This window comes from Mixophyes fleayi, chromosome 6 (genome assembly GCF_038048845.1).
Source record: "Mixophyes fleayi isolate aMixFle1 chromosome 6, aMixFle1.hap1, whole genome shotgun sequence".
In the NCBI taxonomy this organism is placed as follows: Eukaryota; Metazoa; Chordata; class Amphibia; order Anura; family Limnodynastidae; genus Mixophyes; species Mixophyes fleayi.
In genome coordinates, this window is record NC_134407.1 from 20,965,118 (window position 1) to 20,982,094 (window position 16,977).

General features: G+C 38.3%; 1 protein-coding gene across 2 annotated transcripts in view; it reads left to right on the forward strand.

Moving 5' to 3' along the window:
* DOCK1 (dedicator of cytokinesis 1) overlaps positions 1-16,977 on the forward strand; it is a 256,182-nt gene that overhangs the window by 41,879 nt on the left and 197,326 nt on the right. The window contains exons 4-7 of one of the 2 annotated variants that reach the window (XM_075215996.1): positions 1,791-1,820; positions 4,905-4,960; positions 13,058-13,154; positions 13,343-13,491. In XM_075215996.1, coding sequence (XP_075072097.1) covers positions 1,791-1,820; positions 4,905-4,960; positions 13,058-13,154; positions 13,343-13,491 — 332 coding nt within the window. The remainder of the gene's footprint in view (positions 1-1,790; positions 1,821-4,904; positions 4,961-13,057; positions 13,155-13,342; positions 13,492-16,977) is intronic. The other variant, XM_075215997.1, reaches the window with a different exon arrangement.

Below are 16,977 nucleotides of genomic sequence, written 5' to 3' on the forward strand. Positions count from 1 at the left end.
TAAAAGACAACCAGGAAGTTTTGCCTCTCTCCGGATAAACTTAAACATATGGGAAGGGAGACCATCCATAAACCTCTTTAGGATTAGGTAGGGAATCATTCGGAAAATGTATATAAGCTTAGGAACCAACACCCTTTTAAAAGCAGCCACTCTACCCAGCCAGTAGACCTTATCGCCATCCATCCAAGAGATAGACAGCTTAGTTAGCTGAACAATTACTGGGGGGTAATTGATATCGAACACATCAGATATGTTTGAAGGAATATGGATCCCTAGGTAAGAAATAGAGCACTCCTTTCAAGCATATTTAAAAACTTGACTTCAAGGAGTCCAGTGGAATATTAATGGAGAAGGCTTTTTTTTTTTTAGAAGTATTTTATTTATAAGAAGAAGCCTGGATTTAGTTGTCTAATATTTGGTGTAGTGACGCTAGCAAGGTCTCCAGAGTTTACACAAAAAGGTGGACATCAATAGCAAATAGATAAAGACTGTGATCCGCCCCGAGGAGGATTAAGCCCCTAAAGTCCGTAGAACTATGGAGGTGTTCTGCGAAGGGTTCTATGGCCTATATATTCATACGGGGCACCAGACAGAGATGTCCCAGTTCGCCATCGGAAATACTAAATTAGTCTGAGAGAAAGTCATTGCTAAAAACTCTAGCCAATGGGTCATGGTAAAGAGCCATGATTGCATTGAGCATATTTTAATTGAAGCCGAAATTTAAGCAGAACTTGTCGCATGAAGTCTGAGTGGAGCCTGTCAAATGCCTTCTCCGAATCCAAAGAAAAGACCAGCAGCTCGTTCCGGTGCCTCAAAACGTTTTTACTTATGTTGGGGACTCTCCTTGTATTATCGGAAGACTGGTGTCCCATTACAAATCCAACCTGATCAGGGTGGATGAGCTTCGGAATGAGGGGCATATAGTTTACGGTCAGTGTTGAGAAGTGCTATTGGCCTATAGTTACGGAAACCCGTTGCATCTTTACCTGGTTTGGGAATTACCACAATCTGAGTCTCGAGCGTTTCATCTGGGAACCCACAACAGACTGCGCCGGCATTGTACAAATTAACCAATATAGGTACAAGGGCTTTCTGAAAATAGAAATCGTAAATGAACCCATCTGGGCCAGGGGTCTTACATTTCAGGAGTCATTTAATCACAATATAAAATTTTGAGTGGTCCAGGGCGCATTCAGGGTCTGCAGTGCGTCGTGGGCTAGGGAAGGTGGTGGAGAAAGTTGCTAATGTCAGTAGATGAGTGTTGTGGTGTGGCCAAGTCATTCTTAAGGTTCCAAAGGCCTGTTTAATATTTAGCAAACAGATTGGCAATATCTCGGGGGTTAGATAATTTAATCCTTCAGTGATTGACATATGGTGAATCAGATTCCTAGCATGCTCTCCGGTGATCTTTCCAGCTACCATCCAACCTGCTTTATTGCATAATCAGGTCCACTTTATGCAGCAAATATAGAAGTCTGAAGTGCCAATATTCATATTCCTGTTTAGTATGCATCTGTGTATAAATTATGCTTTGTTGCTTAAATGTATTATGTTTTTATGAGGTTTGAGAGAAAAATATTTCATGTATAAGAATTCATGCATAGAAGGAAATTTTGGCACAAGCCCTACCAGAGTTGTAAATTCCCTAATTAGAACAGACCTTTTATCGTGACCTCACAGTAAAGGGGGGCTGTGGGCTGAAACATATTAAAAAGGTCACTATATTTGAATAAAAATTGTTCATTTCCTGGGGATCTATTTTGCTATTTAGGATCTGTTCCATATTTCAGCTTTCCCTGACAACAGATATAAGAACTTACGTGAGTTTTTCTATTTCTGTATTTCAACTTTTTGTTTTTAGAAACTTGTTTGCATTATTGTATATTAATCTATTTATTGTACACTTATTTCATTTTTATACCTTAAACATTGTGACTTTTTTTGTCATACTAAATAATGTTTTGTCCTTGTGTTCTTAAGGGATTCACATGCTAGATAGCCTAGATAATAGAAACACTACACAAGTTAAATACATGACATTGTTTTATGATAACTGATTCATTTAAGTTTAATCATATTGGAATATAAGTCAGGGAGAGCCGAAGAACTCCAACAGTGTCGGCTTTGGAATCAAATATTGGTGGTGGCAGTTATTAATGAGGGTGAAATATAGTTAAAGGGGGATTTTAATAGTTTTTTGTGATTAACCCTTTTGTAACACACTCGTTACAGGGTCAAGTAAATGGATATGGTCAGAGATGTCTTTAAGGCCTATATACAGGTCATACAGAGAAGTGTTGAGGAAATGATAAACTACTTTTCCCTGAGTCAGCTGCACATAAGACCTCCAGAAACGTATTGTCTGACAAAAGTTTCTCATCAATAATAATTTTATGCTTCTCAGTGTATTTGATCATTATCAGCTATTTATATAGCGCCACTAATTCTGCAGCGCTGTACAGAGAGCTCACTCACATCTGTCCCTGCCCCATTGAAGCTTACAGTATAAATTCCCTAATACACACACACACACACACACGGGTCAATTTGATAGCAGCCAATTAACCTACCTGTATGTTTATGGAGTGTGGGAGGAAACCGGAGCACCCGGAGGAAACCCACACAATCACGCAGTGAACATACAAACTCCACACACATAAGGCCATGGTCGGGAATCAAACTCATGACCCCAGTGCTGTAAGGCTGCGGTGCTACTCAGTAAGCCACCGTGTTGCAAACCTGGAAGACTTATGTTTACAAAAAATCTGTACCCTTTTTCTTTTATCCCAGAAATTATAACAGAAATGGTGGATGATTAACAAACCCTAGAACTATCAGTTCCTGTTTAACTGATTTTTTTTCTGCACTATACACTAAGTCAATCTCTGTTTTGATATGAGATTAAGGAGTTATCTGTCCTTGGTTTAGATGCCTTCCCTGAACCTGGATCACATTCTTAGAATTAGATCTTACACTTTAGGAAATCCAACAGGCTATACTATTTTTATCCTACATATAAGACACCTCAACACAGACTGGTTACCAGTAGAATGGTATGAATAGCAAACAGAAGACTCACCTCCACAGATGTTAAAATTATATAAATATATCTTTAGGAATGGCTTACTGCGCCCTCAATGAGCAAGGTGTTTATAATAATATAAAAACCTGGGAGAGATCAAGCAACATCTGGATCCCCACTCTCACTCTGTTGTCACCACAGAGATAATAAATGGAGACCTATCTGATTTTATGACTGGAAGATCTACCACCACTAATAATCATAGACTATGAATGAATCTCAAAAGTAAACATGACAACGCTGTTTCTAGATTCCTAGAGACAGATTCAGTGTTTGATAGTGTCCCATCAGAGCCATGCTCAAAGGGGTTCTGCGAGATGTTGGGTACCCGAAACATTGCTGGTATTCCCTCACCCCTCGTACAGGTGCATGCAAAAATTGGCAATGTTTTGGGTGCATGCAGCAGCTCATCACACTGAGTTAAATCCCCCCCATAGTATCTCTAGAAACTGCTAAGGTGTTAGACTCTGAGTGGGGATAGGGAGTGATAATCACATTGTAAGCCCTTGCCCGACATACGCTACAGCAAGACAATTGTAGGTTTTGCTTAGGGAGCTGGAAGAAATAATCTTTGTATGCAGAAGATGATATGTTATACCTGGCATTCCTCCAAAACCTGTTAGAAATAAATGGTGATTTGGGAAACTAATTGGGACCGATCCATTTTGTTCCAAATACCACACTAATTGGGACTGTCAGGAGGGACGCACATAAACTGAGATGCAAACCTCACTACAACTCTAGAATTATTGCTATTGCCTAATGAAAATATGGTGGGGACATAATGGCATTACCACACTTGACCATGTTTTCATGGAAGGTAAAATAGATTCACATACAGACCTCTCGGCTGATTCATGCATTGAAAATAGATATAATTTGTCTGGATAAATTAAACTTCCCTCTGCTTTAAATAGTTGGCTGACTAATGACTTACAGTCTAATTTCTTAAAATTAGGACTCTCTAGGAGCATGTCCTGTCTCTCTAAAGAAGTCCTTGACTTGCCCAAAAGATTAGTCCCAAGTGCAAGAAACCAATCCACACCACACTAATACGTCCTTCTAGTTTATTATGCATCCAAAGAGTATACCAAGTGAAATCTTTGGCTAGCCACTACATCTTAGTCTGGACTAAGCTCTTCACTTTAGTCCCAGGATCTGTACTCTCTTCTTGATTTGAAGACCCAAATATATTTTGTTCTTCACGGTTGTTGTTAAAGTATGCTTTGTCCTATGCATGATTAAATTCTCACAGACATCAGAAACCTCTGCTAGACCTTCCAGTTCAAAATTGAGCGTTAATCATTGATGCAACATACTGATATCACTTAACATATTGCTTACATGCTTGTGTTTGCTAGATATTGGAAAATGGGAATTTATCTTTGCCAATTGTTTTAAGTTTCTATTTTTTTTTTTTCCTGTCCTTTTATTATATAATATTGTCACTGATCTTGTTAAAGCTTTACTATTGCTAGCAGGGCTCCCGTGGCTGCTATTTCCAGCTGCTTGGATAGTAGGGAACTAGAAAATTTATTTTTGTAAGCCAAGTAACCATGGCAGTGGGAGGGGCATGTGAGATGGAGGACCAATCACGAGGCGTGATATTTTAAGTTAAAAAAATATAAAGAGAAATTTAAAATAAAATGCTTTGTTTTGGGTGATCACCTTTTGTTTATTGTGTTAATTTCTAAGCTCTCATTGTCATTATTTTAAACTTTTGAATACTTGTATTAAATCATTTAATTTAGTTTCTTGCTAAATTACTATTTTGCTTATGGCTAAATGTCTTTTAAATAACTGCTTTATTTGTTTTTTCCAGGGCATATTTCCTGCCAGCTATATTCATCTTAAGGAAGCCACAGTCGAAGGAAAGGGGTAACTTTAACTTCTACTTTTAATAATAATTAAGTAATAATAGGTTTAGTTATTGGGGAAAGTATGCCTGCATTAACTATAATAAGACGTTTCTTGTGCTATTCCGGACAATTTGCAACCTCTGTAATTTTATTAAAATGAACCAAATCTTTGCGTTTTGATTTAGTTGTGTTTAGAGTGAATGTAATAACAAAAAGTTTCAATTATTTGCTTTTTTTATGGAATTGTCTGAGAAAGTTTAAGAAGAAAAGTGGGTCCGTTGTTTTGTTTTTAATTCAGTAGTAGAGACGTTCCTAGCCTTTTTTGATGCTATGATGCAGTTACCATTTCTTTTTTTTTTTTTTTTTCATTTTTCGTGGCACAAAAAGTTTCAATAGTGTAACGAGTAATTCCTAAATCTGGAAAAATAATCATAAAGCTGAATTTACTTTTATTGAAGTGCAGTTTTGATTATTAGATAATTACAATTCATTTCTCATCCTCATGGCTATATATATATATATATATATATATATATATATATATATATATATATATATATATATATATATATATATTCAGAAAACTAAATCTATATCCCAACAAACTGAGATTCTCTGCAGTAATGTAGCAAGTTTCTAGGTTTCAGCCTAGCCATTGGTTCCAGAAAGAATTACTTATTAATTTTCCCATTCTTGATCACATCTTCCTCCTGTATTCCCAGTAGATGGTGTGTTTATAAAAGGATATTTGTAATTTATCCACCAATATATTTTCCAGCACTGCACATTGAGGGGATTGTGATACAAATTACATCCAATGACATAAAACTGATTGTAAACTTATTTGGGCAGGACCATCTATAACTTCTAAGAGGTGTGAGGAATAATTTGATACATAAGGTAGTGAACTAACAATTGTATCTGTAGATGAACTAGCCATTGTAGAAATCTGCTGCCAACCATAACTTCTGTCACCATTTATATTGGCTGAACCTTCTTCCTCTGCTGGTTCTGGAGAAGCCTTTTCCATTTATATGCATGACCGCTTGATTTAGGTGCCAAATTAATGGCATCAACCCGAGAATTCCATCTAGTAAGAGGCTTCACCAGAGAACATAGGTTGCCAAACACAGCTGTCCTGAGAATTAGGAATTGAAAATGTTGGTGGTCTGCGTCTCAAAACAAAGTGAATGAAGTATAATAACTCTCCAGCCCTCAAATCAGTGTAACTATGGTAGAGCTGCTGACCCGTTCAGGTAACCGTTACTTTTACAGATGTGAACTGCAGGAGAACTTTGAAAGCACACAGGATACATTAAATGCTGTAGATGTTGCTCAGATTGGACCGGACATGACGGCAATCTGCTCTGCTGGCAGTAACTCAGACAACCCGTGTGCTCGCTAGCTTCTCCAGACTCTCAAAATTCTGGTTTCCTGGCATTGAATCCCTGTGGTTTTACTAGTTATTGAAAAAACAAATATATATTTTGAAAGGTAAATTGCATTAATACTTATTTGTTCTCTGATTATGGGTTTTTTTAGTCAATGAAATTATATATACATGTAAACTGGCCATGGCTTTTGCAGTAAATAAAAGGGAATCCTTAGTGGAACCTGTACGGGTTAAATTGGTTATACAGTAAATTGTTCTGGGGCCTTTTTTGTAAAATGTCTATTTGAATGGTGTTTGCCTGGCTTGTGCCACATTGTTACAAGCTAGTGACAGTCTTGTTGAAAGGCTACGCACAAAATATATGTTTTGTTGCCGTCTTTGTCTTACCCTCTGCATTAAATATGTTCCGCATCAGTATTCTAATCATCTGATTACTGCATAATGACATCTCCTAGTCTGATTACAAAATTGATTTCTAGAGAAGACTTACAGGACTAAAATAGCAGAAAGTTGATTTATTTTTATATAATGAATACATTTTAAAATAAAAAAAATAAATAGTCATAAACACAAAATTACTTGCAGGAAGTTTTGGCATTGACTTCCAATCATTTTAGAGTTTCCGAGAAAACTTTGATCTTGGAGTTAAAGAACTACAAATCTTGTTGTCCTGAAACACTTTCAGATGCACCAAAAACAGAGAATAAATTGCTATTCGGTTAGTAGAATTGTATTAAGATTTGTAAACCAAGCAAAAAATGACCAAAAGGATGCCATCTTTTACCATAGATAATTGTTACCATTGCCAGTAATTGCTGATATTTCTTTTCCTGCTAGGTAGTAATATCTACTAACTTGATATACTTTAGCATAACAAGTAGAATATGAACCTGTGTTTCCAGTCAGCATATAGTTAAAGAGAAGTGATATTAAAATGTGCCCATCACGTATACATACACAGTGGAAGCAGACAATTTGAGGGCTGAACCAATACTTGTGGGAAGCAGTCTCATTTGCATTTGAGATTAGTGACCTCCACGCTGTGCCTCGTGCCTCTAATGTCACTAGTTGCTGGTGAACTCATTGACTGCATTCTAAAAAATAGTGATTCCTGCTACAAAATATCTACCTCCACTGTGTACGCAGTTATGTAATAAAGGAAGTAACATCCTCTTATGAACATGTGCTTTTACATATCGGGATATATGTAGCAATCATTTAGTCCTCACCAAGTCCTAGAATTTGATCCAATGTGTCAGATAAAACATCAAGAAAAACGAAGCCATATTTGAAAAAGTATGTACACCTCATGGTTCAGTACCTTGTAGTCTCTCACCTCCACAACACTGTTTCATGCACAGTTCTCTTGAGATCTGCCACAGTATCTCAATGGGGATCAGGTCTGGACTATGACTTGGTCATTCCAATACCTTGATTCTTTACTTTTTGAGCCGTTCAGTTGTACATTTGGTGGTATGCTTAGGATCGTTGTCCTGTTGCATTATACAGTTTTTCGGCCAAGCTTCAGCCCAACGCTTTCCTCTAGTATACCCTGGTATAAAGAGAAGTTTGTGATGGACTCTATGGGGTATATTTACAAAACAGCGGGTTTGAAAAAGTGGAGATGTTGCCTTTAGCAACCAATCAGATTCTAGCTGTCATTTCTTTAGTACATTCTACAAAATGACAGTGAGAATCTGATTGGTTACTATAGACAACATCTCCACTTTTTCAAACCCACAGCTTGCTAAATTTAACCCAATCACTGCAAGGCGTTCAAAACAGTCCTAGATCATCACCTGTCTGCCAGCGTGCGTAACAGTTGGTATGAGCTTCTTGTGGTGGTTGAGTTTTGACAAACACTTTGATCTTGTCTGTCCAGAGAACCATTGTTTCAGAACTCTGATATTCTGTCAGATGCAACTTTACAAACCTAAGTCGTGTTTTTTGGTTTTTGTGCAGATGGAGCTTTCTCCTGGCTATCCTTCCATAACAGCCATATTTGTTCAGTTTATTTTACTGATTGTAGATTCGTGAACTGTAACATTTACATGGCTGACACAGGCCTGTAGGTTCTTGGACGTAGCTTCTGAAATGGGCTAACTTGCCGAGATGCCCAACCCTGGGCAGATTGGCCGCTGACATTGGTGTTCCCAATTTGTAAATGATCCTTCTTAGTGCAGAAGCTTCAAATTGTGGGCAGCACAGTGGCCTAGTGGTTAGCACTTCTGCCTCACAGCGCTGGGGTCATGAGTTCAATTCCCGACCATGGCCTTATCTGTATGGAGTTTGTATGTTCTCCCTGTGTTTGCGTGGGTTTCCTCCGGGTGCTCCGGTTTCCTCCCACACTCCAAAAACATACTGGTAGGTTAATTGGCTTCTATCAAAATTGACCCTAATCTCTCCCTCTCTGTCTGTCCTCCTCTCTGTCTGTCTGTCTGTCTGTGTGTGAGTGTGTGTCTATATTAGGGAATTTAGACTGTAAGCTCCAATGGGGCAGGGACTGATGTGAATGTGTTCTCTGTTCAGCGCTGCGGATTAAGTGGCGCTATAAATAAATGATGATGATGATGATGATGATGAAATTGTTTGGAAATGGCCTTATAACCCTTTCCAGACTGATGAGCAGCAGCGATTGCTTCTCTGAGGCGATTGTTTTCTCCTTTGCACAGTTTTGCACAAATGAATGAACTAACGAATGCTGCAGTCCAAACCGCTGAAGGTTTCCTGGGAACGCACTTCCCAGTGATCAAATAATAAAGTGCTCCTTTGTGTTTGCTTATTTTATGTTATAGTAGATAATAAGTAAAATTGGTATTATGGGCTATAAAAATGAGACAATTCCTTAAATGGAGTCTCTTCCTAGCCACTTAATTAACCTCGAAGAACCATTAGACCCAAAATACTGTTGGTGCATATAAAGAGCTACGTATACTATTGAAACATACAGATGTAAAAGTTCCACGAGGTTCAGAAGTGAAGATAGTTATTGCTTTATCTTGGATGATTTCTAGAGTGCTTTTATTGATATATATTAATTATATTCAAGGGTGGCTTGAGACTCCCTAATACACATTTCTGTCACTCGTCTCTTTGGTTAAACCAGTGTCTGCTAACTCTGGGACATATCTTTTATAAGGTGTGATCAGGCCACACACACTCTGCTATATCTTGGTTGACATCATGCAATTGGCCCACAGTCACAGCTCATGTCAGAAGGTGACCGATATTGGTCCATGTGGGCAGTCATCTTCCACACACCGTTCCGGAACAGAACCGACTGGTTGACCAATGTGCTGAAAGGCTGGTTCTTGCCCATGCCGAGTGGCCGTGTCAGCCGCTTGTGTGGCTAGCATGACTACTGAATGACAATGCATTCGTTTTAACCAGAAAACAACACGATGCAAAATGTAAACATCTTGAATTTTGTCAAGGCATAGGGACTTGTATACTTGTGAATGTTATGATATTTCTTAGTAAGTCACCTGTCTCTTAGTTTAAATGGACCTTTTCAAAGTGACCAATTTTATGAAGAAATGATTGCTTAAATAAAAATGTGCACACTAGAAAATGAGTACAGCAAAGTTGATAGCAGTTCTAGCTGTTTTGATCAATAACAATTTACTGTTAAGAACAACCTTACCGACCTCTTCTTTTGGTTGAGTGTTACCACGTAGTCCTTTGTCACTTGCAAATTAGAGTATTTTTACATCTGGTATGGATAACAACGGAGCCCTGTCTTGCCCATTAGTGGGAACACATTTCAGTCTGTTACAAATAAATTCACTATTTAACATACAAATTTAGTATTTATTTGTCTTTCCTAACCAGATTTTTGTTTTATTTCCTCCATTATTCAGGCCCATCCACAGCACAAAATGTATTAATGTAATTATTATTAGTGGCCATTTTAATAATGTTTGTTATGCTGATGTTATCCTATGAATGAAAATGTTTCCTGGGTCTCACTGCTTAATGGCTCTGTCACACAAGGGGGATAATGAGCTTATTTTTTAGTCTGAAAGAAGTATGATTTTAATAGCTTCTCTCATGCCAAGGAAATAGTCTTTCCCATTTATTGCTTTGTGTCTTTAAACAAGGTTCAGCATTCAATGATTCTGCGGCATTGTACAATGGTCATGTGACACAGAGCTGTGCCTCTGATTGCCCAGTGGAGTCAAATGTGTTTTCCTATTACAGCAGCCCACACTGTGTATGGCTCATACCATATGTCCGCTTGTTTTTTTTTTGGCTTTGGTAGTTTTTTTTTATTTTGTCCCCACTCAAATTGGGCATTTACTAGTGTAGATTCATAGTAGCCTCCTCTTTTTTTTGCACATATTAAGGCACATTACAGGAATTTTTAAAAGCGGACCATTATTATTATTCTTTATATAGCTCCATGGTGTACACCCCTGTACAGAGAACTCGCTCACATCAGTCCCTGCCCCATTGGAGCTTACAGTCTAAATTCCCTAACCTACACACACACAGGTTTTTGGAGTGTGGCAGTAAACCCAAGGGAGAACATACAAACTACACACAGATGGGAACGTGGTCGTTTTACCCCGGTTGTGTCTTCCTCCAATGATGATCACATTTACATTCCTGCACATAACACAGATAAATGCAGCTCTTCTTTACTTAGAGGGAATACCAGGTGGCATCATAACACCATCACCACACATTCCCTGTGTGCTTAGAGGCCTCCCATTGGTAGTATCGGGAAGGTTCAGATCCGATCTCCCCTGTTGGATCCAGTGTGGTCTCAGGTCCAGATAGCACTGCATCTAATAATGGTAGTGTGCATGGGACATCTATAGCACTCTCTGCTCACTGTATGTGGCCTGCAATAATATGAAATAAGGTTTTGGCAGCAAAGTGGTAAAAATGACACCTAAAAAGCATCTCTTTCCTTTCTTTAATCTCTTCCACAACATAAAGAAAGCAAATCATGCAATATGCGTGACACATATTCTGTGTGAATGTAATATGATTATTATTATCCTTTATTTATAAAGTGCGGGTCTATTACGTAGTGTTGTCATAATACAAATAAATAACATCCAGTGTCATGTAACAGATTGAAAGCTCTTTTACACAAGGCCATTTTTACCATCTAAGGTGCAGGTAACATTTGATATAAATGTTAGTGGAATAACAATTGTAGCGGGTGGTGGGGAAGGTGTGCGGCTACTGTAACGCAGAAGCATTGTCAGCCACCAACATTTAAGCAGCAGTTGGCTGCTGGCATCTTTGTGCAGCTACCGAGGGTGTGATATGACTGGTATGATTGGTATGAGGAGAGACGGATGCATGAAAGCTGTCCTAGACATTGCAGAAATCTGAAGCCAGTCATCTGCTGGGAACCTTGACTGTCCCTCATCACCTACCTCACCTGAACCTCCTTCCTCTTCTGGTTTTGGAGAAGACATTCGTTTTTATGCTGCATAGTCACTATTTTGGTGTTATCCGTTAGGTCAGGATAGCTATGCCTGGTGTTTTTCTTTGCTGATGGTGACAGAGCCAGGACACTTGTTACCCATGTTCACAGAAGTGTTGGCGGCAGCTGTTGCTGCCAAATAGGCCACAGAAATCACCAGAGATGGCAACAGCAATAACGGTTGGATTCACTGAGGGGAGATGATATTCTAGTAGATCTTCAAAACAACCCTTGGTGTGATGACGCTCCCTCATTCTACAGTCTTTTCCCATTGCCTGCATATATGTTTACCACTTTTATATTTGTGAGAAGATGTGTGATATGTGGGAGGTAGGTCACAGCATTGCGTGAATGTTACCCTCAATGATGACCGCAGCCTCCAAAACTTGTCTTCTCTGATCCTAACCTATCCCCATTCCCTTTAAGCACAGACATTATGTACATTTATTTACATGAGTACATTACAGCTCATCAAAAAATATCTAAACTGTCTACCTTTTCTTACTGTACTTTATACCTGTCAGATCTTGTAGAAAGTACCGTCGTTTCGTATTGCTATTCCGAAAAACATTTGGGGGTAAATGTATCAAGCTGAGAGTTTTCCGGCGGGTTTGAAAAGTGGAGATGTTGCCTATAGCAACCAATCAGATTCTAGCTATCATTTTGTAGAATGTACTACATAAATGATAGCTAGAATCTGATTGGTTTTTCAAACCCACCGGAAATCTCTCAGCTTGATACATTTACCCCTTGGTGTGCATGTCTGCCATGGAAAGCTGCCAATTGGTCCAGATAACACTCAAATAATGTGCACAGGACATATATCTAGACTCTGCTCATTGTATTCTATAATAAAATGAAATAAGGTTGTTATTTTTTTTGTTTTTTTAAATAGTTGATAAAAAATAAATACAAAAAGCATCTCCTTCTCCTTTCTTCCTGGACATAATACTAAGTGCTGTTATTTTGTATTGTATGTAATACTAGCCTGTTACATTTTGGTGTAAATGTTTTGGGTTTTACTACATGGGTGAAAGTAAACGTGGAAAAGATCACGAAAAATGTATTTTCGTCCCATAAAATAGAGCAATGTATATATGGGTATATTACTAAAAAAAAGCACTAAGTGTACTGAAAACATATATAAGTTGCTTATGGTGTAGAAAACTATTCCCGGTGAAGCTAGCAGATTGGCCTAAAAACTGGTTTTTTTGGTTTTTTTCTTTCTGATACGTTATATGTATAACAAATCTGCTTTGATGATTTCATATAATTTGTAGGCAACATGAAACCGTTGTACCGTGTGAGATTCCTCTTGTACAAGAGGTCACTTCAACGCTGCGCGAGTGGTCCATCATATGGCGACTGCTTTATGTGGTAAGCGCGGCAAAATGTTTCAAAATCCTGCATAATGAATATTTTTATTGGGCTGTGTAATGTTAACTGTTAATGTACATATTGGCCAAACAGAGGGAGGGATATAAAAAAAAAAGTTTGCTTCTGTACACTTCCGCCTATGTCCTCATTAGAAAGTCAAACCAAGCTTATGTCTTCCTTTTTATTAGCAAGATAACCGCGATATGTTTAATTGCGTAAGAAATATGATCTGTGACCTGGTGGAGTGGAGATCACAGATCCTCTCGGGAACGCTACCGCAAGATGAACTTAAAGAACTGAAAAAGAAAATCACTGCCAGGATCGATTATGGAAACAGGTTTGTAGATTTTAATGAGCAACTTTTTATTTGTGTTATGTTGCTGGGATGTACTAAAAACACAATACAGCTGCTACTTATAAGTCTGCTTTATTATCTGTTTTTCTGTATTTGCTTACTGATTGTTTTTAGATTATTGAAATTTATCTTGCTGTTTTTGATGTTTTACACTCACAAATACAAAATAGACATTATAAGGTTTATTTAATATTCTATGTGAAAATACGATGAAAGGTTAATTGCATTCTGTGCCAGTTTGCTTTTTCTAGAGTAATGGTAAAACAACCTCCCACTCTTCAGTAGGATAAAAGTAAGAGCTAGCACTCTGCATTACTTTTATAAACGAGTCAAGTTTTTACATTTTGAAGCTTGGTACCGAACTTGCACTAGATGCCTTCAAGCGACCTAAAAATTACGATGAGCATCACTGCGACAGTGAATAAATATCTACATACCATTATTTAGATGAACTGTGTCTCCGGCAGCAGTTATATCCGTCAGCTGTAAATTGCGTATAGAGAATATCCGGCCACTGTTAACCTTGTCATGTACAGTGGTCACAGTGGGCCTGGCGGCAATGGGTGGACCCGACGTCTCTATAATGTAGTCGAGCGCCGGCTCCACCCATTGCCGCTTTAAAAGCACCAGTTGCACTGTGACCACTGTACATGACGAGCTTAGCAGTGGACGGTTTTTCTCTATTCGCAATTTACAGCTGACTGGTATAACATAATGGTATGTAGATATTTATTCACTGTCGCATTGATGCTCATCGTGATTCTTATGTCGGTGTCCTTCTTGTCGTTATTGTAGTCTTCGCCAATACGTTCCCCACCCCCTTCAAGTTGCCTTCTTGTATTGTAAACTTATCTATGTTTCAAAGCCAAAGGTTCCATATACATGGCCAGGATCAGGGCCACCTTAACAACAGTATGGGCCGGGGCCCCTATATATAAATATATAGGTAAAAAAAAAAAAAAAAAAAAAAAAAGATATAGATATATATATATATATATATATATATAATATATATATATATATATATATATATATATATATAGATATATATATATATATATATATATATATATATATATATATATCTCCCCCTCTTAACTTACCTTTAAATCGCGATAAGTTGAATCCTCTTTGCTGTGCTCCTCCATGCTGTGCTCGCAGTGAATGTCTGGCGTGATGACGTCATCACGCCCGACATTTACTGCGAGCGCATCACGGAAGAGAGGACCAGGGAGTGAGCCAGATCGTCACCTGACCTAAACGGACAGGTGACCGCAAAAGGTAAGTTTTTTTTTTTTGTTTTTTTGTTTTTTTTTTTTCTTCTTCTTCTTCTTCTTCTTTACTGGATTTTTTTTACAGCAGCAGACCTGCCAGGACCCCCTTTCCCCCTGGGCCCCCGGGCACCTGCCCATCGTGCCCAATGGGAAAGACGGCCCTGGCCAGGATGCATGATCCCTGGCCTCTTAAAGGTGTTTGCAGAGTGTTCTGTGTATATAGCCATTCCTTAATGATGCCAAAGTATACCAAAATAAAAATGTATTTGTAATAAAAATGTAAATAGTTCTGCAGTAAATATGTAGGTACACAAATTTCACGCTCGCTCTCCTATAATTGGTGAGGGGCTCGGAGTTTTATAGGTCATCCTTCTAAATACACGCAACATATAGTGTTACACCAACCCATGTGACCAGACATTGCGCCAGGCTCCGGTACTGTAATGTTCTCCCTCCAGTTTTTGGTGCAGTCTTCTCTACACCAATTTACTTTGAGAAGAATAATCTCCATTTCTTTTCCCCTTGAGAGTTGTGGGAGTGGGTTACAGCGTAAAAAACCCTCCAAATAATAAGATATTATCATTGTACTATATTACTGCCAGGATTTAAAAAGCCTAATATTCTGCATAAATGGCACATACTCTGATTACAACGCTGTCAGTGTTGTGCATGTTTATTCAGGTTACAGCCTTACTTTGAAACACCATTATTCTTATAATCCTTAAGTAGTTGAAATGGCTTTTTATTAACATATGATAATTCTGCTTGTCTTTATAGTGTCTTGTCTATAAGAGGATAGTTATACCTTTAATTTATAACATTTCACCTTCTGAGCTGAATATGAATAAGTGATTTACTTATGTGAAGATGCAGTCAGTCGTTTAGTGATTTCTGAATATTTGTCATTTATTATAACCAGGAGATTACCTTTCTGTGAGTAGGTGGCTTTTAGCCTTTAACCGTATAAATCCTCATGAAAATGTCATTTGGTGTATGGCTCCGTGTGATATAGCAGTTTTGTATTTCTTGTGACAGTGTTTAGCTTTGCATGGAAACAATTTTGAGACAGACCCTCAGTTCTATTCAGAGGAAAGAATCTTAAAGCCTAACCTTCTCCTCAATTAATGAAATCCTTGTTTGTTATTGTGTCTTGCCATCTGCCAACATATTTGCTTAAAGTTTGCATAGGCTCCAGATGCTCTGTGTTCAAACAGCAATGAACGTCTTGAGCATTTGTTTTCTTCTAAAACTTCTGACAAATGGCAACAAGACTTACTGGAAAACTTCTTCCGTTCCCAAAAAACCCGAATTGGTGCAAGTTCTTCTGAGGCTCCAAAATAGTATGGTCGTGCCCCAGCTAGGACATGTTTGCTCCTTATATTATGAAATGTAGTCACAGTGTTTGCTTTAGGCAGAAAGTCATTTTACACTGTTCCTGTGACAGAGAGTTTTGCAGAAGCGTCTGATTGTAGAGACCTTTTCATGTCTCTGTCTTTAGGAGTTTGGATTTAGTGTTCACCTGCTATGTTTTTCTTAGACAGAGTGATTTTATTATGTTTAGGTTATGCATATATATATATATATATATATATATATTACAAGTTAACCCGTGCATGATACGCATGCATTCTAGTCAAATCAAGCTACTTAAGGTGCTAAAAAGGTTCTTGTCATGCATAGCCCAGGCCTCCTCAGGGGAAGAGCGTTACTTCCCGACGCAAGCGCCCTTTTTTAACGTGTTTTTGTCCACATGTCACCACCTCATCATTTTTCTCCATCACCTCATCCTTCATCTTCATCGCCACATCCTTCATCAAGCTACTTAAGGTGTTAAAAACTCCCCACTGTCACCCCCGGCAACCACCAACCACTCCCAACTGTCACTTCTCCTTCAAGAAATATATAGGTCAGTGTATAACTCTGCCCAGCAGGTGGCGCTGCAGCTTGGTTTTTTGTTTTTTTCACACACGCCACTAGGCATTTATATAGTAGATATACACATACATGCATACATACATGAAGCACATCCATTGACTTGAATAGAGATGAATACCAAAAGTTAGGCACCAGCTATAATTCTTTAGGCGCATTTGGCTTCCTGCCTCACTAAAATATTTAAGCTTACATTTTACCCTGTCTTTCGCCCACACTGCTCCTGGCATTTCCATCCTCACTGTGATTGCAGAGGGGGCAG